Raw genomic sequence first — 23,600 nt, forward strand, 5'->3', positions numbered from 1 at the left:
AAGTATAAGATAATTTAAGAACATGTAATTAATATCTTTTTCTTGAAATTCTGTAATGCTTAAGGTGAAACTAAGTTAAATTTAATTGACACGTTCAAGTGGAAAGTAGAGATTTAGGGAACTATGAACATGGTAGTTCCTAGTTCATATAATATAAACGATAATTGCGCCATCTTGTGTGGTAAAATTGGTATTACATCTGTAATATTACTACATTAAAACTACAAAGTTATGACATTAGAGACATTTGTTTCATGCTTGTTTGCACGTTGATATAGCAGAGTCGTGGTCTGATCGTAACAAATGGCTGTGTTTTACAGGTTAAAATTATGTGAATTTCCTTAACGACAGTGAAGGGAGCATAATAATTGATGGGATTAAGAAATGTCACAACAAACTGCCCTCGTACAGACTACCAGCGCAGGATCAGACATGACACCTGTGCTTGGCAGTATACAATCTATTGGACCTAATACTCAGGCATCATCTACCGTGCCTAATATACAAAGTGGCAATACAGTAGTACAGATTTTGCAGCCTCAGACTCAGTCTCAACAAACGCAATTTGTAACGCAACCACCAAAACAACAAGTAGCGCAACAACCATCTACACAACAACAACAACAACAAAGTTCCTTTAATGATTTTCCACAGGTACGCGATTTGTTGCATTTAAAGACGATCGTGTACTGCATAATTGTCAATTTTTTCGATTTGTAGTTCTTAACCAAAACACGGTTACAAGATCTTGTCAAAGAGGTAGATCCCACTGAACAATTAGATGAAGAAGTTGAAGAAATGCTTTTACAATTGGCAGATGACTTTGTGGAAACAACTGTAAATGCAGCATGCTTGTTGGCTAAGCATCGTCATGCCAATACCGTAGAAGTAAAAGATGTTCAATTACATTTAGGTAAGTTAGTTTACATTTTTCTTTTATATATATTTTACTTCTATAAATTTTTTTTACATCGTAGTTAATTTAAATTTTCAATTTTGTAATCAAATGAGATATATGACTCTATATAAATTATTTATTTTCAGAAAGGAATTGGAATATGTGGATCCCTGGTTTTGGTACAGATGAGGTGCGTCCATATAAACGAGCAACAGTCACAGAGGCACATAAACAGAGATTGGCGCTTATACGAAAATCAATCAAAAAATATTAGTCTTCCTATATATTTTATCTTCTATACCTGTTGTTATTTTATCTTTAAGTGACAGTTTTTTTATATTTACATGACAGTACATTTATAATAACATGTGTCACTGATATTTGTAAGTAAATGAAAATTATGAATTATACATAGTTCTTGCAATGTATAATTTAAAATGTGAAGTGACTTTAAAATTGAATAACTAAAGTACTATTCTTGAAGTAAATTAGTAGTTACTTAAATATGATACAAATAAGGAATAGATAAATTGAATATTATAAGAATTTATGTGTTACAATATTCTTCTTCCTTAGTCAGATGGTAAATGCAACGGTTTTTGACATTTGTAAATTTGATGTGATATTCCAAATGTATATAAAAAAATGTTATTTTTTGAAATTTAAATAACATTATTTAATTTTTATAACATTATTATAAATTTAAAATTTAAACGTATTTTGTTAATTGTATAATACTTCCTTTTTGTGTATTGCAATAGAAGTAATACTTGTTATTATGGTGATGTAGATTTCTGCCACAGGATGGTGTTAATGTGGATTTTGGCATAAAGGGCAAATTAGATGGTTGTATTCATCCACTTATTTTTTTGTTTATTTATTGTAGAGTCACAAATACAGATATAAACTAGATATTCAAAGTTATATCGAGAAAGAGTAATGAGCTGCTTATATTACAAATCATTACGTATAAACAAGACCTTGTTTATGAAATGAAACAAGTGTAATCATTTTTACATTAAACAATAAAAATTAGAAACAAATACAATAAAAAATATATAATAAAAAAGATTTTACTAAATTGTCAAAATAAGTTGATCTGAATTACGTGACGATTCGAGTTTTGAACTTCTTAACGTATGTAGGTGATCGTGGGTTCTCTTAACACTCCAAATAGTGGATAAAATACACTCTTAACATTGTAACTTTCATTTTTTTTTCAGTTACCTTTAGATAAACAATATGTGCATTGATAACAGCTATTCCAATTCGGCTTCAAGTTTGCTATAGCACTTAACTCTTTCACAGTTTTGGTCCGGTGGAAGGTGTTACGAATAGTAGCTGAGAGTCAATATATTAAAGTAGACTGAATTTTGATCGAAATAGGCACTAGATTCAAATCACTAGTCGATCTAGTGACTCTTTGACTTAGCAATGACTGTAAGACAAGAAACCGGAACCTGCTTGCTCATCGGGTTGAATTCATCAAACTGACATTACATACCACAGTCTAGTATATAAATCGTGATAACCTTTTTCTTTCAGGGACGTCCTGTGAGATTTTACCATCTGCTTACTGGAACATTTTCCAGACGGTATTATTCATTTTCTTATATCGTCTCCATAAAAAACATTTTTAGTAATTTACGAGACAGCATTGTATACTATTAATATCTAAAATATAAACAGTTCTTTTTTTGTCAAATATCTGTTCTATCGGAGTTCTAGTGATTGTGAAGTATCATTTGAACATGCACATCTTTATTCTACTAGTTAAATAAAAAAGTTATATTAAGCAGATTTTATGCATTTGTATTGTATTTTATCGGTTTAAGTAAAATACTTATCAGATAATTGATTAAAGTTTATTCGCAAGTTGCATTTGATCGTGAAAACTAAAATTATATTTATAACAAATAAAATATCGAGATTAAAATGTCAATTCTGTTGCAGATTGTGCAGAGTATTATAGGAGATAATATAATTTATTTCATTGAAATCAGAAATTCGTTAAAAATTAAATAATATCAATACAAAATAACAATTTATAACATTCTGCAAGCAGAGTGTATATTGACAAAAATTGATATTTTCCAAGGGAAATTTCATTAAGAAGAATGTCTGCCAGCAATGATAGTACGAATAACAACACCTGTGTTGTGTGTTACAAAAATGTTGATATATATAGTATTGGTATGTGCGAACACCCTGTGTGTTATGAATGTAGTACTCGAATGAGAGTATTATGCTGCCAGAATGAGTGTCCCATTTGTCGTCAAGATTTACCAAAAGTTGTATTTACGAGGGAGATAGAACCTTTCCGTTATTTACATAAAGGCAACTTGTTAGACACTCGATATAATATCTATTTCGATACATCTGACATTCAAAGTAAATTTTATGATTTATTGGCGAATAGCTGCAATGTTTGTAAAGAAAAACCTGTGTTTCATAATTTTAACAGCTTGAAAGATCATATGAGACATCAACACATGCTGCATTATTGCGATTTGTGTGTAGAAAATTTGAAGGTAAAATAACATTATTTTACAGTGGTAAATTAATCAATTTAAGTTTATTAAAGAATTGTTTTAAATATGAAGTATTTTTATGATTTTATGGTTTTTAAGAAATGTTCATTTTTGTTACAATAGATATTTTCCCATGAAAGGCGCTGTTATACAAGGTCTGATCTTGCACAACATAGAAGAAAAGGAGATATCGATGATAAAAGTCATAAAGGACATCCATTATGTGAATTTTGTGATCAGCGTTATATGGATAATGATGAATTATTTCGACACTTGAGACGAGATCATTTGTATTGTCATTTTTGTGATGCAGATGGTTTACATCAGTATTACAGCTCGTATGATTACCTCAGAGACCATTTCAGACAGGAACATTTCTTGTGTGAAGAAGGCATGTGTTCTGAGGAAAAATTTACAAGTGTCTTTAGGACTGATATAGATCTTAAAGTGCATAAGGCAAGTGTTCACAGTAAACAGTTGAGCAAAGCTGCTGCTAAACAAGCAAGAACGTTAGAGTTAGAATTTACTCTAGCTCCACGCGGTGATAATCGAATGAACAGAAGAAGAATGTTAGGTGCATCAACTTCCAGGAGTTCAAGAGATTATGGTGCAAGAGATTATAATCTCAGGGAATATCAGCAAACAATAACACCAAACAATTCAAATGTATTTGTATCAAACAACGAACCTACTTTTGTACGTCAACCATCTGTAGATGTACAGAGTACTGAAGAATTTCCAACACTGGGTAACACTGCACCTATTGTACCTACCTTAACTCAAAATAAAGGTAGAGGAAATGTAACAATTCGTAGCACCATAAGACCACAGCCTCTTGCTGTTACGGATGAAAATTTCCCTGCTTTGGGGTTAGAATCGGCAAGTACAAGTATTTCTAAAACTGTTAACTTCAGTGTATCCAGTGGTAATGCTTCAGGATCAAGTACACAACCTCAAAAGAGTACAACTTCCAATGTGTCTATTCAAGTAAATCATGAACCAAATGGGATTGTCACTACAAAAGTTTCAGGTCCTAATATTAGAATTCGTCCTGCACAACTTTCAATGGAATCTGAGTTTCCTGCATTAGGTGCTGTAGAACCATCAACTAGTACTGCAAACTCAGCTCACTGGAAAGAAGTTTTACAATGGACTTGTTCTAAATCAGCATCAATGTCTGTACCAAAACCTAAAAAAGTTGCATCACCACTGTTAGTAGCTTCTCCACTATCTATTCAATCTGGTGAAGATTTTCCTACATTATCGAAGACATCCAAATCAAAGAAACAATCAATAATTACAGTAGTACCTTCTTGGGGTCAACCACAAAGTTCCAATAACAGTAACAATGTGAAAACAACTACTGATATAACAAAAGGAAAAACAAAGAAGAAAAAAGTTAAACAAAATTGTACTAATAATAATACCAATAGTAATGATACTAGCAGTTCAAGAATGAATGTAAGTACTGTTGTTGTAAGGAAAGATTATGAAACACCTAAAATATCAAAAAATCCATGGAACACGCATCGCATAGATACTGTACAATCAAGTTCTCAGTTTATGCAAAATACAGATAATGTGAGTAATAGTGAGAATACATCAAAAAATATAAATGTGCAACATTCAAAGGAAACAGAGCAAATTACTAAAAAAGATAAGAAAAAACATAAAAATTTGGATAATGAAACTATTGTAAATACAGTTACAGATTGTAATACTTCTAATGGAGTACAGAGGAAACGTACTGAATTAAAGATAGATAGCTTAAATTCTACTAATAGAAATGTTCGTCATTTAGAGGAATTCCCAGCTTTAAGTAGCAGCAGTTCCAAGCCACCTGGTTTTACAAATCCACCACCTGGATTTGGAACAACAACCCCTCCACCACCTGGTTTTTGTATAAAATACAATAGTATGGATAAACTTAACAGCAGTAATGGATTAACTTTTACAAACAGTTCTGGAGAGAGTTACTCTATCTTGCCAGATGATAGTAAGCACAATAATACATACAACTATGTACCTCCTCTGGATTTTCAAAAACGGAATAAATGTCTCGTCGCTAAAGTTAACGAAGTTTTGGTGCAACAAGACCAGATTGAGGAATTTCGATATATAAGTGGATTGTTTCGTCAAGGAACATGTAATGCACAAGACTATTACACGCATTGTCGTGAAGTTATGGGTCTCAGCGCTTTTGAGACTGTATTTCCCGAGCTTCTAGTTTTACTGCCTGATATTGTAAAGCAACAGGAACTATTTAAAGTTCACAAAAAGGAAAGTGGTAATAAGATTAAAGGTTTAGAAATTTGTGCGACCTGTGGCCAAGTTTTGAAGAACGGTCCTGATTTAAGAACACACATGACTAGTCATACATTAGAAAATCATTTTCCAGTTCTTGGAAAAACCAGTGCACCACTTCAAACAAATTCTTGGGTACGTAAATGAGTATAAATGTGTTCCTTTAGTTAACTTACAAATTCTACCAAGACTCTGTAAGATATGAATAAAGGAACTATGCTGAACAAACTATTTTTGTGGATGGCATCATTGTAAGATAATCACAATTAACTTGAGGTTAAAACATATGGTACATATTCCAACTGTCAGTTTAAGTATTAAAGTTAGCTTGAACAAATTAATTACCATATTGTATTTGGTATTTGTTCAATGACTTGTGTGATTGCTGCCTAAAATAAAGAAAATTTGTTATTGAATGGTTGTACTAATAATTTTATGAAATACAAATATAGCAAAAAAAGTCAATAATTCTCTGTATTATAATAAAGTTTGTGTAAATTAATTTAAACAATTTAACACTTGTGACACATTATCGATAAGATATTCGTACATAAATCTTGTACTAAAATGTTTTAAACAATTCCCCATTCCGCCATATGTCTGTATATATTATTCATAAGTAAAAACATTTCTTTAATTTATTCATTGTGTTTCATGGAATAAAAATGGAATAGAATTTTATAGTGTATAAAAATAGTATCATATATTAACAGATTATTTTATATAATATGTATTATACAGTGCAGCTATTATAAACGTACTGTTTTGTACTGTAATAAAGTTACTAGATTGAGTTACATAATAAGACTATAAACTATAATTTTCTTTTCCACTTTCGCGTTTTGTAATTATCAAGTTTAAATTTGTTATAAAAGAACATAGCAATGGTGGAACACAAATATAAAGTAAATTTATAATTTATTTTATATCTTTATTTCTAAATTCTTTTCTTCACTTATAAATATGTGATACTTTACAATAAGAATAATTATTTTTATGAATAAGAAAAAGTTTGTAAATTTTAATAGTATGTAATGATTGTTAAAGATAAAAGTTTTTTAAATGCTTATTCTTAAGACTTATTGTTAGTATTACTCATACTATAATTTATTACTTATTCTTTATTCAAAAAACAGGATAGTAAAAATGGTACATGAAATTATGTTATATATAATATTTCATTTCTGTCTTACTGCATAGACACAGAGTAAAGTGCATACAAGTATAAATTCACTTATACTTTCTCCTATTTTGTAACAGAAATTGTTAGTAATACTCCAAGTAAATGACATTTACAGTACTTATTTTTTAAAATGGAAACAATATATGTACTGAAATCAACGTAGATATATTCTTTATTTATTTCAAACTCAATACACTTTCAAGTAAACTTATAACTCTACAAGTTAGAATCGTAAATAGCATACAAATAAAATGTAACTGTTAAATTCACACACTCATCTAATTTATAATTTCTTCTCTATTGAAGGAAAATTTCATTTAAAAAATGAAACCTATGTAAACTTTATGATCATTGAGTCAGTCAAGTTACTCTATTATTCCAAGTAGTTTTTTTCTTAGAAATTAGAATCACAGTGGTATTAATCGTACACATAGTGCATAAACTGATAAAACGGAGATTGCAACTTGTCATCTACGTCCATGCTCAATGAATAAATTATTCATGAAGATTATGAATAACGACAGTGCTTTATCACTTCTTAGCTAATTCATTACTCAACCAATCTAGTCCTTCATAAAGTCCGTGTCCTTGCGTAGCACAAGTGTTTTGAATGTACCAATGACGTCCACTTAATGAATTAAGTCTCAATTTATCTGTGAGTTCTGCACCAGACATGGCATTTGGTAAATCTTGCTTATTAGCAAAAACCAACAGCACTGCATCTCGAAGCTCATCTTCTTTCAACATGTTTGCCAATTCACGTTCAGCCTCTCCAATACGTTCACGATCATTACTGTCAACAACAAAAATGAGGCCTTGTGTGTTTTGGAAATAGTGTCTCCAGAGTGGTCTGATTTTATCTTGGCCACCAACATCCCACACCGTAAAACATATATTCCTATATTCAACAGTTTCAACATTGAATCCAATAGTAGGTATCGTTGTGACAATTTCACCAAGTTTCAACTTATATAGTATGGTAGTTTTTCCAGCAGCATCTAAACCCACCATTAATATTCTCATTTGCTTTTTACCAAAGAGCCGGGTGAGTAGACCGCTGATTGTTAGGCCCATTTTGTTTGGAAAAACACTGCACGTTTAAAGTGTTCGGATTAATACTCTTGTATTGATAAAAATTTTACTGTAGTCACGCGTTAGTACATTTAGTAGGCGATCCAATGTTTTGCATGGGAAACCAATATTCTGAGATTTCGATGATGCGACGACGTTTCCAATGATGCCGTTAACACACCTTACGGACAATAATAGCAAACGTCACCTCACGGTGGCTTATTATTCCGGAAATAGTTGGCAAAATTGGCCACGCACGCCAACTCTTACTTAAAAGTACCGAGCGATATATTATCTCAGAATTTAGTACAGCCACTTTTCTTGGAGTATCAAAATATTATAAGTACAAATGGATACGGTTAAAAAATTCACATAAAATTATTTCATCATTGAAATTCATGAGAGACATTATGGCGTAAACCGAGCATCGCAAATCTCGCAGTCTGCCATATAACACATTCTCTATATGTATGTATACCTAAGCGCGTAATTTAAAGTGGATCTTTTGTAACAATTTATATCTACTGATTTTGAAAAGATTGACTTTTAGATGATAATATGAAAACATTGACATTGGAATATTAGTTAATAGTTTGCACAAATTTTAAAATGCTCTATATCGCGATCATTAAAATAATTTAAAATCAGATTAGTAGTATTATTAAATTATTTAAAATTATAGACACAAATTTGTACGAGGTACCATATTTAGACGGCAATAGAAAATATCGTTGATAAAAAATTATTCGTTAATCTACAGAAATGACTTAAAATTGTCTTAATTCTTTTATCGATTAAAAAGTTTAGACGTAACATTTTCGAGTTTCTATTTTCCTTCTATAATGTGTAGAATTTTTTAATACAATATATTTTCCTTCTTTTTTTTCTTTAAGGCAAGTTTAGAAAGTCCAAGAAACGTGCGAACTTTATTGCCAACCTAAAATAACTATCGTACGTCATTTCCGAAAAAGAAAATTAGGACAGCCAAAGAATAAAAGTTGGTAGATGTTTTTTGAGTATGTCAACGTAAAAATGTCTTCTCCAGCGCTACCTAATACTTTTCCGGCTGAACTAAAATCCCATTCTGTTCTTAGCGCCTATTTCAAATGAATCTATTTTTCTTTCGATCAATAGTAATTTATTGCTAAATGAATATCTAAAAATAATAATAGTTGTCTTATGTAGAAGTATTTTCTAAGCTCGAACGTGAAATATTAGTTTCAATATTTTCCTGGAGTTGTAAAATATTCAATCGAAATCAAAATCAGAATCAACGAAAATAATATTTAAAACAAATTATAGATAAGGTTTAAAGAAAATGGACGTTTATTAGTTTTTTCCAACGTTTTCAGATTTGCTTACATACTTATCGGTAACAAGTGAAGAACCGATTATTATTTTTCATTATGATAAGAAAGACGATACGAGTGGGATCGTCAACACGTTAAATGTGAAATAACCGCGCTAGAAATTACATATTTTATAGAGGAAACTTTAACGAAACAGGTGATATTTACTTTTACAAAGATTTCCATACCAGACGTTTGATCTGAAATTTGCAAAATAAGAATTTTATTTTGGAATTAATTCTGCGCGGCGCAGAAATCGTTCAGGTTTTCAGAACGATTTACAATATTATTTTATTATAAAAGGACCTGCGCAAAAATTCCTACATTTTCCGAAATCATCGAATTTGTAAATTAAAACTTTTTCATTACACCATTCTTCTCAAGGAAGCTCCAAATAAAATGTTCCAGTTATCCTTTCTGCGGTCCATTTGAATTTTGATTTTCTTGTTTCGACAGTTTTCTTTAACGCATTCCTTTTCGATGTTTGCGTCGCATTTCAACGTAAAGTATGAAATTCTTGGCTCGAACGGAGCAGGATCCGAACAAAATAACATTGCACGCGTAGGCCATTTGCGTTTTTACTTTGTATCGCCGAAAAACGATTACCAAAACGAAGCTTACACATACGGCAGCAATAAAGGTGTTATGATCATTACAATTATGTACTTTGGTTTGTCCAGTAAAAAAATTGTTTACCGCATTGATTTCAAAGTGGAAAATTTTTATTGTGTAAAAACAGAAATAGGGGTCATGCGGGGGTCATAGACGTAATGATTTATTTTACAATGTTAAATTGCAACGATAATTGTACACCAGCACCGTACTGTCACTCGATATGGAGACATTGTACGACAGGTTGTACATTAATTGCGCGCATTGTATAATTCTCGTTTAGACAGTCGTATCAATGATATGTTTAGAATTTATCGCACGATAAATCGTTAAGTCTCAATTTATCGATTTGATAAATGTATATCGTAATCGATTTTTAATCTGTTTAGTTTCAAGTTCAGATCAAACGTGTAACACGCTCCCCTCAATCCGAAGGGGCAAACTTGTTAACGAGGGAATCATTTTACTCGAGACAATAGTTTTTGAGTCGTCAAGATCACTTGTGTTTCTTTCAATAGACACTGTACATTTTTTTAAAAAATATTTTAGTTAAGAAGGAAATAAAGACAATTATTAAAATTTTATTTCAAGTAAACTTTCACAAGCATTTCTTTTACAGACGTTTTATCTTAATCGAACAAAGACCGATTGAGTCTGTGTCTATCCATTGTGTTCTTATCGTAAATTTTCAAACACGCACGTAAACGCTCTGGTAATTATTTTCTTACAAAACTACTATTTTTTTTTTTTTTTTTTACACAAATTGTCTGACATTTTCACGACATTTTATTGTCATCGAGTCGATCAATGTACGTGCTTGAGGTGAGAAGCGATTTTTGGTTTCACTAACGTCGAGAGTCTCGTTTCCTTCTTCTTCGTTAAGAAACGTATTATAATATCGTAAAATCGATGAATACAATCGACAGATGTATTTAAACGATATTGCAATTAATTGTGGCAATATTTTCGTCTCACGGTATTATAAAAAAACCTTTTCGCTTTAGCGATTGGAAAATGCCCGAATCGGGGGATTCGAGAGAGGTTCGAAATTTTTGCATATGCGCGCAGACACCCGTGATACGATTATGCGAAGCACGCTTGGATACGGATGGAACACTTGGGACACTTTTTATAAACACGAAAGTACGAGCATTTAAGAGAAGACGATCGTTTGACTTGGCGCACGATAAACAGGAAGAAAGGAATTATTATTAAAAACAAAAGTGACGGTCAAACACCCCAAAAAATGGGTATTTACATATAGGTTGATAATGAAGAACAACGAGAGCGAAGAAAATGTAATTAAATGCTCGATTAATGGCTGACAGTTCGAGATACAGAAACTGTATATTAACCAAGCACTTGTTACTTACTTTAGTGTCGTACGCCACCCTTCATTTTTTACCAACTTCCCGTACACTTGTACGAAACGTGCAATTGGAAAATCAGTACCGTTTCGGTGTGGGTGTGTCTTATGATAGTGATCGTCGAACATTTCGGAAGGCGTTCTTCCCCGAGAAAAGAAGATAATTATTCATCCGTTGAGAAAACGGTAAGTTGTTAAATTTCGTTTATGTTGGTTACACCTTTTCGAATTGAAAATCATCTTTCACGGCCCTCTACCCCCTCTCCACGCCCGCCCCCTCCATGGATTGTGTGGCGCTCTCACTCTTCGGGGGTTGTGCCTTTCCGAATTGGAAAACTATCGTACGAAGTGATTGTAATACGAATTCAAGACGATCGACACGTTCGAATGGAAAAGAAAAGAAAAGAAGAAAAAAAAAGAAAAAACTAATAGAAAAAGAGGAAATAAAAAAAGAAAGTGTTTTGCAGTTCGGTGGCACGTTGCCTGTCGTAAATGACGATTATAGATTTTATTGTGATAAACGTTCTGTATGATTGATGCACATTTTTTACGTGGTGCACCGTAGTGGGAATGCCTACGTAGCTTGTGACGAGTACTTATCTGCGTTGACAGTAGACGATGTGATACTGTTATAGCAGGCACTCTTACCTTGAGTCAAATGTGTAAACCGTCTACGTGAAACTGGACCTAGAGGACTTTAAATTTGGATTAGTTGCGTTTTCGTAGGATCGGGACGTTTAAAGCGGTAAGCAATTCGTTACGTTACTTTTGTTTGGTGTTTGGAACATTTTATCAACGAGAAAGTTTTAGTAAATAAGTAACAGTCCGAACTTAATTTTCAAAGATTGGTTCAAAGATTTTTATAGACGAGTTTCAACCCCTTTGCTTTAGATTTTCGTTGAAATAGAATATTCATTATTGCAATCAATTTATTAAAATGTAAAACGTGTCGCAACGCCACAAAGCGGGGAAAAATGAGTGAGAAATTTTTGGATCTCGTATATTTTTTGGGAAAAAATAATATCTAGAAAAAGAGGCATTAACTTCAGTTTTTGTAGAGAAGTAAAATTAAAAAAATGATATAGGTTTTTGCAAATAAATTTGTATTTATGTAACAAGTTTTTGTCGGGTAGAGTATTAAGTTGTCGTTGTGAATGGATAGTTAGGCAATGTTAAAAAGTTGATTGGAAATAAAATCTCGAAAGAGTCGATAAAAGTGAAGAAATAATAAAATGTCAATGTGGTTAATTTTCTTAAAGACAGTATCTCGCATGTGCTGATTTATAAATTCGTTTGTATACTGCAACACGAAATTTAAATACAGAAGTTAAATATTACCGTGATCGTGAATATAATTAAATAGAATAATATCAATCTTGTCTCGAAAGCGATAAGTGTTGTTGTTCAATGTCATTTTTATGTGTTAGTTTCAATTTCCATTCATTTTTATATCAAGAAATATAATTCGTTCTCGAAGAAACTTTTACTTATAAGATGAAAAGTATTTTCTTGAATCAAATTTTTATTTACACAACGCAAATCTCATTGAAGTCTATGTTTAACTTTAATAACCTTAAGTATTATCGATATTCGTAAAAAAATTCATATTAACAATTGTTGCAGTGATCATTTTATCAATGTTGTACTCCCGAACGAATTGTTTGTTTTATTTATGTGACACTTATCAATTGAAAGTTATGTCGATGTATAAACTCTTATCTGAAATTTTTGTTGTGTCTTCTGTAAATTAACGAATTGCGATATTTGTTTGCGTGTAAATTAAAGTTCGAGTCATCATCGGCTGAGATGGATTTTCGAAAGTTGACTAAATCAGTTCCTTTTGCAGAATCTCAGTGAAGTAACAAATATTTGTGAGGTTCGTCGTTGAATTAGAATAAAAACAACCAGCCGTGTTTTATATTTAGAAACCGATCGGAACAACTGCCGATCGTAATGTGATTGTTGATAGTATGTTTGCATTCGTTTGATTCATCGAAAATAGATTTGTGCAAATTCGTAACAGGAAATATTTATTTTTATACATAGTTCATCGATAGACCATTTGAAGAATTTATTGTAAAAGTAGAATACCATATAATTAATAAATTTTGGATCGCGGTCGTCTCGTAAAAGATTCACGCGACAGCTTTGACATTGTTAATTTCTAATAATTAGATATTTATTAATTTGTTAATACGTATCCGTAGATATCAATTGATTCGCACGTTTTTAAAAATTCTATAATTTTATTATTATACGTATAATATCGGGTGATATCGTATAATTTTCTTAGAACGAAACGAGTTTGCAATTGTCTAAACGAAAACGGTTGGGAATAATTTGTTAAATAGACACTAACCCGCTCGTCGATGTAAATATACAAAATTTCCGATCAATCTACTCAGAATGTAGTAACTATCGTATAACAATACAATAGGGAAATATGAATACATAACAAAGTGTTTTGTTATTTTACAGCATATCTACACCCATTAACGCGGATTACGTCAATGATAAAAATCGTACAGATTGCACGAAACTGAGGAGCGTATAGAAGAAATCGATTGAAAATTGGTCAGCGTTAAACTCTTGGCAAAAATGATAACCGGGATATTATTTTTGATAGCTCTGGGTCTGCTTTTGCACTTTTTCATTTTACATTATGGAAATTTGGGAAGGAAGATCAACTCAATACCGGGTCCTCAAGTGATGCCATTGTTTGGGAATCTGTACCAGTTCCCATCCTCCCCAGGTAAACAATCGTTCGATTAATTTCCATTGTTTTCGTTTCTCTTCGAATTTTCAAATCTCTTCTCGAGTAATGCAATTTCAAAGTCGAGTGGGTGCATTTTTGGTATCGATAGAAGTGAGTACGAGGAGTGTAATTTTACGAAGGATTTGAACAAAATTGTAAATAATTTTTTGTTTTAAAATCTGTTCAAAAAAAGAAGAAAAAAAAACGAAGGAATTAAAAGTACGATCGAATTCCGTTTATTCGAGCAGAGATTAGAAAAGGTACTAGATTAATGACAATATGGTACACGTATTTTATTGTAGCTGGAATTTGGAACCACGTACGAGAATTGGGCAGTCAGTATTATCCGATTTATAGAGTCTGGACTTTTCTGATGCCATTCGTTAATATTCGTCACCCGGACGACATTGAGGCAAGAAAAAAGTTGTTTAGATCTGGCACTAATTTTGAAATATTAGTATAACGTCACATTTGCTTACGTACTTGGTCTTCGTAAAAAGAAGAAACACTGTATGCATAAATAAGATATATTTCAAACATTTTATTTTTATTATTGGATATATACAAGATAAACATGCAAGATCAAACGCAATAAAAACAAAGATATAATTTTAATAAGTATACACACGCGTAAATGAATTTCACAATAGAATATATTATACATTTATTTGAGATACAAACGTTTTATATCGCGTAAGGAAAATGTACAAATTCAATACTTCGTAGATATTTTTCATTATTTTCTATTACACCGAGCCTATCAATTGATTCAAGTAGCTGAACTAGTTAGCAGCTGTTCAAAAAACTTTTGTTGCGTTTAGACGATTCTTGGAAATTCCAAAGCCAATAGGAAAAGCGAGGTTTACGATCTTCTGATGCCTTGGTTCAGCACCGGACTTCTTACCAGTTCAGGTACCATTTTTCTTTTCTTCGTATAATCATTTCTACAGGGTGATTCCGAGAAAACAATAGTTCTTACCACTCAGAATTGTTTCAATGTTATTCGTAAACGGTGCACGTTAAATGTGATTTTTATTCTTTCGGAGATGCACCATTGCACGTACAATGCGTAATTACGTTTTACTTTAAATGGTATCACGTTTGTATTTTTGTTTACATTGATGCATTCTTCTCGTTATTCTATGTATAGAATTATCAGCGTACAATTTATCGAAGATTCAAAGTATTACAGTATTAAGAATTGTATATTCTCTTTGAAATGTTTTTAAATTACCATTAGACCGATATTTTTTTTAAAAAAAATAACTTTTGTTCCGTTTATGATCGGCACACACAAAATGTACACTCGGTACAATGATTTTCTTATCTTCACGAATCTTTTTCATTGAACTATTAATATATGATTTCTCGAGTATCACTTGCTTTTGCTTTGATCTTTCTTAGGTCGTAAGTGGCAAGTACGCAGGAAGATATTGACACCAGCTTTTCATTTTAATGTGTTACAACAATTTGCTGACGTTTTCATCGAGGAATCGGAGCGTCTGTCAACTAACTTGAAGAAAGAAGGGGGTCCATCCATCAAAGATTTAATGCCTTTCTACAGCGAGCACACTTTGAACATAATATGTGGTAAATTATAAATTATCTTACTCGGGACGTACGCTAATAGCACAAACTCAACTTCTTTATATACTTCGATATAATATCGTGAAAAAATTGCGACAGTTCTCCGATGATACAATATTCTTGTAACACAGTTTCTAATGTAACATGACTTAATAGATTTGGATAATTCTCGAATTGGCCGTGTTATAGGAGGGTTGTTTTTACGGATGTGGAACCACGTACACTTTTTAATACAATTATTTTGATAGAATTCTTTTTACGTTTCGAACAATTTCAGGCCAATTTTTCCAACGACGAGAAATTTTCAAAAATTTTCAACGAAGATATTTCTAATGTTAGTGATTACAGCTTGCGTGATATCTTATATTCTTGTTAATGTCACAGCACCAATCTTTCGTCTTTTATTATTATAGTTCTCACTACTCCTTTCCACTTTGGGAGAAGTATTATTTGCGAATTCGTGCAGTACAAGTTTTCTATTTTTAACCATAAATATGTATTTTCATTTTCCTTTTCAAGGGAATCGAAGGTGTCTGTTCAAGAACGTCAGTCTTTAGAAAATTACGAGGGACAATAAATTGTGACTTTTGGTTACAGTTCGATGTTTAAAATTTGTTTTTGTACGTGTTTCACGCGGATACGTTTTCAGAGACCGCGATGGGAACTTCGTTGAAGGATAAAGGACCGTTCCAACAAAAGTATCGGAAAGCTGTGTACGATATAGGAAAACTTTTAATTTACAGGTAAATAATTTCAGATACACATTGACAATTATTTTAAACGGTAGTTGACGAAATGTCAAGAATAATTGGCACTTTTTTGAAGTGTAAAATAACTTGTGAAACCGATCTGGGACCTTCATCAGGGAACACGATTTATTGTTAAATTAAGAAATGAAAATTTCTTTTCGAATTAACGAATAATTGGAAAAAAGTATCTGTTAGAAATTTATAAGCTTAGAAAATACAAGCAACGGGCACGGCTCGCGTATAAAATAGTACGTTGGAAATATTGTAATTAGACAACTTGTATGTTTCACGTTTACGAGAGCAGAAGCAGAAATGGAACCGCGATTTTTTAATGAAAAATATCTCAAATTGGACGCCCGTAGTTAGATCGTAGACGATCACTCGTTCTCGAAATAAATGATGTTACATGACAAAAATTCCGATGTCTCGATAACGACAACAGTCGTGCAAAAGTTATGTAACACTAAAACAAATATTTGTAGCTACTTAAATTGAAAACGTGCATTTCCGCTAGTCTTCTTAGTGTCAATTGTCCAAATCACGACCGAAATGTTGATTTACCATTCATTTTATACTTTCGATGACCAATTACTGCGGTTATATCTTTATTCGTACATCAGGTGCATATAACACACTCATATATGTATACTAATAATATACTTATTTATAATTAATTTTGTAGATTAGTAAGACCGTGGTTCCATTCAGACTTTATTTTTAAATTCTTTCCCAAAGGATGGTATCAAGCGAAAGTACTCAAAATATTGCACGGATTTACTACAGAGGTAAATATTATTTATAACCAAAAATTATTGTTTATATTTCTTTTTTTGCTCAATTAAACCATCGTACGCCTAAACGATATATCGTGAGCGATATAGTCGTGTATTATACATTGTTACACGGGCATGTTCAACAAGGTACTTACGTTTCTCCATCGTTCTTCTTATGTCCAATCAAAATATATTTTTGTTTTCTTTTTAAAAAAACATAAAATGTACGTAAAATTGTTTAATTTAAATAACATAAAATGTTCATTTTTAATCAATAATAAGTCGTTGATTGAACTTTTACAGTGATTTTGTTCTAACAGGAAGTATCATTTTACGACGATTCTTTTTTTACACACCCGTTCAAATCGATACATATTAATAACGTTAACGATTTGTTGTAGGTGATCGAAGAAAGGAAGGATTATCACAAAGAGACTAACGGCCGATTTCTGACTGGTTTCACTGAGGATCCTAATCAAACAGAAGGCGGCAGTGATGTCGGGGGTAAGCGATTGATGCTCATTGATTATAATATTTGCGATTTCCTTGTTGTAGCGACAGTTCAAAGTTCTGATTAGTAATCTTTAGTCTGATATTTCGACAATACCGTGAATTTACGAAACACGAAAATCACTGAGTCTGCTAATTACAATTTTATTACGTTCCAAATCAGCAATGGAAGATTTTCATAATAAAGATAATCACGAGTGTGATTCACTTCTAGAGCTACTTTATTGGATCTATTTTATTCGCTTTTATTAGACATAATTGAATCAACAGATGGAATTTCGATAATTTGTGCAAGTATCGAAATTCGTGCAATGATCGAAGTAAACAATTTATTTATTTATTCATAGACAGGTAAAACACTTTGGTAAAGAAATATATGAAAAGAACAATTCAGTAAACAGGAGGTCTATTTACAGAGTAGATCTTTATTATTGTGCAGAGATGAGAAGTTGACCTCTAGAAGGAATTGCGGATCGTTTTGGGTCAGACGTTTTAGTTAGTCATTTAAGATTGCAAAAATTATTCGACACTGTCCAACTTCTCTTTAAACGTGTCACAATATTTCTTTTAACCAGAGAACCAACTTTCCAGCTTCCAACTGTATCCATGGGTATTGCTATCTGTTACCTTCATCTCCAATTTAATTTGTTGCTCGGTGCTACATTTCTTCCATTTTTTTTTATGCAATGTAACGAACAAGATTCCTAGATCATTGTTGTCTAAGTTTCTTCGCCTTGCCTGCAAATCGCTGAGCTGTCCTATCTGCATACAAAATTCGCGTTTCTTAATTAAAGATACTCGTTTTATTCTTCTGGGAAGCTAATTATTTTCCAATCCAAATCGTGGACGTTTTCCTGAATCATCATTGACTGCACACGGTTGAGGATTTATATTTCTTATCGACGATAGAGATGTTTCATTCTTGACCTTTTCAGGGACAAATTATTCTGTTCTAGAACGAATGAAAGATTCAAATCGATTTTGACCCATGACAGCTATTAACTTTGTGACGATATTGCCGTGTCGTTTTATCTAAAAATTTAGTTATAAATATTTATTCGTGATTTTAATGGTTACTTTGATGCGACATATGTAAAATACTTTAAAAACTAAGTGTACAAGTTTTTTTTTATTTAATATTGTTCAAACATCGTTTTCACTAATAGAACATTGAATTGATAACGACTTTATCTACGATGACCGCACTTATCTATTGGTATGGTTAGTATTTCTATATTTCGTAATCAACAACATTCAGTACACCAACGATATCTGTTCTATAGTAAACAAAGGAAATTTATATTTTTATCATTACGGTAATTAATTATTTCTCTATTTATGATTAATTTATAATAAATATATATTGATTTATTAAATAAACATAATTTAGGTACAGATAAAGATATCAATTTTATTTGTTTACTGTACAATGAGAATCTATCGCGCAAGACAAAACATATTCGTCAAAAATATTTCTCGTTTGAAGCAAAATAAAATTTTCACAATTGCAATTTATTACTTGATACTGCACGAGATGCTTCCATTTGTTCACAGTTCGAAAAAGGAGGCTTGCCATGCTTGATCTTCTAATAGCAGCTCATAATAATAATCAAATAGACGACATAGGTATTAGGGAAGAAGTTGACACCTTTATGTTTAGGGTAAATGTTTCCATCCATTTTTTGTACATCTCTATCATTCTACAAATATTCTCGCGGAATAAATTCGATAAAAACTCGTTCTTTAATTTCAGGGACATGATACCACGGCGGTGAGCCTTTGTTTCACCACTATGCTTCTAGCTGAAAACAAAGAAATACAGGTGACTCCTTTCTGAACAATTTAATCGATGTAATTAACAAATTGATTTCACGATAGTGTTAAGAACGAATGAAATTCACCACAGAAAGCAACAAAATTTAACAAAAGATCAACAAACAATTTTTACATCAAATAAATAAATGTTTGTTTCATCTCTGGATTGGATCGAGTAGATAGAGTCTTAGACTGTTCAGAGTCCGGTGAATAGTTTTTCGAATGGTGGACCCGTTAATTATTTTAAAAAACGGAATATTCTCGATGAAAGATCATTTCGTTTAACGATTGGTTTCAGGCACGTGCGAGGGCAGAAGTGAAAGCTGTTATGGAAGAAAATAACGGCAAAGTAACCATGAGCAGTCTACAAAATATGCAATACCTCGAGAGATGCATTAAGGAATCTCTTCGACTTTATCCAAGCGTACCATTTATATCGCGTTGCCCGGAAATGAATATGCGATTAAGTAACTATTATTATTATATATTATATACGTATATTAATTATACAGTTGTTAACAATTATATAGTTGTACCTGACTATACGCGAAAAATCGAGACTGGACATTTTCATGTAGTCGGGGTTGGTCGCGAATTCGTTTCAGGAATCTACCTTTTTATCTCGATTTGAGACCCAGTTACACGTGAATTATTCGACGAGAAGAGTGAATAATGTACACCAAGAGTGAATGCAACAGTAAACGCGTCTCGTATTACAGGAGCTCGGTTGTCGAACTTTAAAGCGACACTGCTCGCGCGTCCAATGTAAACTAAAACCTTTTATATTTCTCATTGCATTTTCGCGAGAATATTGCCAACGAATTGGCGAGATTGAAACTAAATACGTATCCGGACGACTTTTAGTTGGACGTTACGCGAATCATTTTTTAATAACATTCGAATGCTTGTAATTAAAAATAATCGGAATAAAGTTGTGTTTGGACTTATTTTTAACAGGAGAACCTTAATAATCTGTTGATAATAGTCTCACGAAGATGCAACGTCGAATATAAAAATTATAATATTTATTGAAGAAACGTAAACAGTGACGGGGATGATTCTTTAACATGTATCCGGGCAATATTTTTCTACATAGTCGGGCACTACTGTATATCAAATGTTCTGTGTTCAGAATTTTATTTTTGTTTGTATGTCTGACAGGATATTCATGCGATGCATTGGGATAAGGAATTTAATGTTTTCAGGTAATTTCAATGTACCGTCTCAAACGACAGTCCATGTGCACATTATAGATGTTCATAGGGATCCAAAGTATTGGCCGGATCCGGAAGTTTACAATCCGGATAGATTTTTGCCTGAAAATATTAAAGGACGTCATCCCTATTCCTATATACCGTTCAGTGCTGGACCACGGAATTGCATAGGTAAGGAAAACCTACAAGATTTTTATTACGAACTGTTTAACAATTTATCTTTTTTGATACTATAGTAATTAATTTATTTATTATTCAATATAAAAATTTATGTAACACCAATTCGTTAGTACGTTGGTTAATAATATATCGTTGTTATATTTTTATATACTTTTCATGTTGTTGATAATAATTTTCATTAAAGTATCTGAGGTTGCAAGTAACTTTTCCTTATTGCTTAAAAAGAATGAGTAATATTAGGTTAAATATTAAGTGAATAGGTTAAATGTAAGTATTAATAATAAATTAACAACTTGAAATATGTAACTTTATTATTTTATTTTTTTATTTCCAACTCCAATTTGAATAAAAATTGTTTCTTCACTGTTGAAAGAGATTGCAAATGAAAGATATTTTATACTAGAATTGAAATGTCAGATATTTAAATTTGAACGCTTTATGGATTTCGGGAACGATGTTTTTACTGATGGTCTTGGTCTTTCATTTCCAGGACAGCGATTTGCTATGATGGAACTAAAAACAACATTAGCATTTCTATTAAATAGTTTTTATTTCGAGTCGGTTGACCGTTTGAAAGATCTATCTATTGACGCCGATCTGGTTATACGTCCTACGAATTCACTTCGAATAAAATTTACTCCCATTGAGGCCATGTGTTGAAAACCACACGTCGATGACGAAACATGAACTTCCAGAGCAGTAAGTAGATACGTGTCCGTGCTGGTAATAATAACAATAAAAATTGATTCACGTTCAATGATATTTCAAATTCTAGACACCGTGTTACAAATACGTTGGTTATAAGCAGAAGACGTGTGGCTTCGGAATAAAAAAAAGAGTTCAAGGTCATTTTTGACGTTAATTATTACGTCATTTTTCGAAATTATTGAAGGTCAAGAAATTCTCCATTTCTATATACTTGGTATTTTGAAATTTATTTTTTTTAAAGCTTCAAACTTCAAGATAAAAATGTTGTAAAGAGAAAGCTGCGAACATTGTAATACCTTTAATTAGGATAATAAAGTAATTTTTGCCATATTCTAGATTATATAATTCTTCATGAATTTATAAAACAAAAGTTAACTTTTCATATCGATCGTACGACTGAAGTTTTCTTGTACGGTTTTTAACTATTAAAATGAAACCAATTGTCCCTTTCTATCTATCTAAGTATTTTTCTAAACTAAAGCGTTGAAGTAAACAATTTTTTTTATTTCTTATGTCGGAAAAGTTTACTAGAATTCTTTAAGAGACAAACGTTGGTACTATTGTTTCTCGACTTCCTTTAACCGCAAGAGGGCACCCATCTTCGTTTCGTTTCAAATGAATCGATGTAAAAAGAAAAAAACGAAGTATTGCTCTTCTTCATTCTGAAGCAAGCAGACATATCATATTATTCGTATAAAGGATCCCAATGAATTGTAAAAAAAAAATAATCCTTGTCGCTATTACTAATAGTTCTTAAGAAAGTAATTTTTAATCTGTTACGTTGCCTACCCTGTGCAACGGGATTTTGAAAGAGGAAGGGTTCTTCGGGTATATTTGGCGATAGAATGAAATAAAAACAATGCTTAGTTGACGATCACTTTTAATAGTTGAAATAGGAAAACAATGTACAGATACAGAATTTACATTCCTAGCCGACAAAAGTTGCTAGATAAAATGTTAATCGTAAAAAATGAATTAAAATAAAACGATACACTTAACGAGCGGCTTATTCCTTTTATCTACTCGCTTATCGGTTAGTCCTTTACCTAATTACGATGATTGAATTATTAATTATAATTATGTCTTCTGTATAGACACACAGGTGTGAATACGTAATGGAGATTCTTAAAAGCTACACAATGTTTTTTCTCTTTACTTTGGTTTTAAAGTAAGGACTAGTATGTTGAGCTTCGCTCTGTCTCTATGTGTAAAAAAACGAAAAATAGCGATAAGTCGATAAAACGGATTCTGGCAGTTCCTCCGTTGATAAAACAACTTCGGTGCGCAAATTTACACGGGTCGGGCAATGTCGTGTTTGCGTTTACGACAAAAAATTCAAAAGATCATCGAATACATCAGTGAGTGTCGTTCCTCGTTCTAGACGTCGCGAACATTATTCGGAAAATACGATCACATCCGCTATGAGCATAGTTTAAGTAGGAGTTAAATTACGCATATTAACATCGAATACACCGTAACACGATGTATGTATACAATGAAGTATTCCTTCTCTTTACTTTTACTCGGGTACGGTCGCATCTAGTGCGCATACGCGCAACTATTTGCAAGAACGACAACGGAAACAAACGTAGAAACGCAAATAATTGGTAACACAGTTTTCGACGGTAATTGAAACCGAGACGCGAACCGGGAATTCTGCCTTTATCGACGTGCTTTTCGATCGATTGTGTTTACATTATCCCAGACGACCACTAGTCGACAACTACTCTTCGCAGGGATAGTCGCGGTTAGTGGTACTAGATGCGACCCATAACCTTAAAAGTGTCTAATTAATGTAACTGCGATGAAGGCACGAGGCGTGTGTATTGAATCTTGTGCAGAGGGTGCAGTGAAACGAGCACAAGAGAGGGAACGGGACAGGGAGGTTAATGTTTGCCGAGCATCGCCGCATTCGCGGATTCGCGATAGACGCTTTTCTGACTACAATTTTTACAATGAACGAACGTCAGAACGTTATCGATGATTTTACACAGA

The 23,600-nt window shown here is 32.2% G+C and overlaps 4 protein-coding genes across 5 annotated transcripts; 3 read left to right on the forward strand and 1 right to left on the reverse strand.

Moving 5' to 3' along the window:
* The first annotated feature begins 252 nt into the window (after window positions 1–252).
* On the forward strand, window positions 253–1,444 carry Taf12 (TATA-box binding protein associated factor 12). The gene is made up of 3 exons (XM_076311685.1): window positions 253–654; window positions 721–913; window positions 1,045–1,444. The coding sequence occupies exons 1-3, from the start codon at window positions 385–387 to the stop codon at window positions 1,170–1,172; spliced, it is 591 nt and encodes a 196-aa protein (XP_076167800.1). The 5' UTR covers window positions 253–384; the 3' UTR covers window positions 1,173–1,444.
* A 913-nt stretch (window positions 1,445–2,357) lies between these two features.
* LOC143146669 (E3 ubiquitin-protein ligase ZNF598) lies at window positions 2,358–6,322 on the forward strand. The gene is made up of 3 exons (XM_076311151.1): window positions 2,358–2,493; window positions 2,852–3,429; window positions 3,553–6,322. The coding sequence occupies exons 2-3, from the start codon at window positions 3,016–3,018 to the stop codon at window positions 5,878–5,880; spliced, it is 2,742 nt and encodes a 913-aa protein (XP_076167266.1). The 5' UTR covers window positions 2,358–2,493; window positions 2,852–3,015; the 3' UTR covers window positions 5,881–6,322.
* A 740-nt stretch (window positions 6,323–7,062) lies between these two features.
* On the reverse strand, window positions 7,063–8,420 carry Arf102f (ADP-ribosylation factor 2). The gene has a single exon (XM_076312841.1). The coding sequence runs from the start codon at window positions 7,988–7,990 to the stop codon at window positions 7,448–7,450; it is 543 nt and encodes a 180-aa protein (XP_076168956.1). The 5' UTR covers window positions 7,991–8,420; the 3' UTR covers window positions 7,063–7,447.
* Window positions 8,421–8,437: 17 nt separating this feature from the next.
* On the forward strand, window positions 8,438–21,935 carry LOC143147529 (cytochrome P450 4C1). Of its 2 annotated transcripts, none has more exons than XM_076312840.1 (14): window positions 8,438–8,455; window positions 13,793–14,066; window positions 14,372–14,481; window positions 14,891–14,981; window positions 15,474–15,659; window positions 16,306–16,399; window positions 17,088–17,190; window positions 17,580–17,682; window positions 19,243–19,349; window positions 19,442–19,510; window positions 19,802–19,970; window positions 20,709–20,888; window positions 21,388–21,596; window positions 21,673–21,935. In XM_076312840.1, the coding sequence occupies exons 2-13, from the start codon at window positions 13,913–13,915 to the stop codon at window positions 21,555–21,557; spliced, it is 1,536 nt and encodes a 511-aa protein (XP_076168955.1). In that variant the 5' UTR covers window positions 8,438–8,455; window positions 13,793–13,912; the 3' UTR covers window positions 21,558–21,596; window positions 21,673–21,935. The 2 variants fall into 2 exon arrangements, with proteins under 2 accessions (XP_076168955.1, XP_076168954.1); XM_076312839.1 differs by lacking the exon at window positions 8,438–8,455 and adding an exon at window positions 11,834–12,059.
* The last annotated feature ends 1,665 nt before the right edge of the window (window positions 21,936–23,600 follow it).

This window comes from Ptiloglossa arizonensis, chromosome 5, assembly GCF_051014685.1.
Source record: "Ptiloglossa arizonensis isolate GNS036 chromosome 5, iyPtiAriz1_principal, whole genome shotgun sequence".
NCBI lineage: Eukaryota > Metazoa > Arthropoda > Insecta > Hymenoptera > Colletidae > Ptiloglossa > Ptiloglossa arizonensis.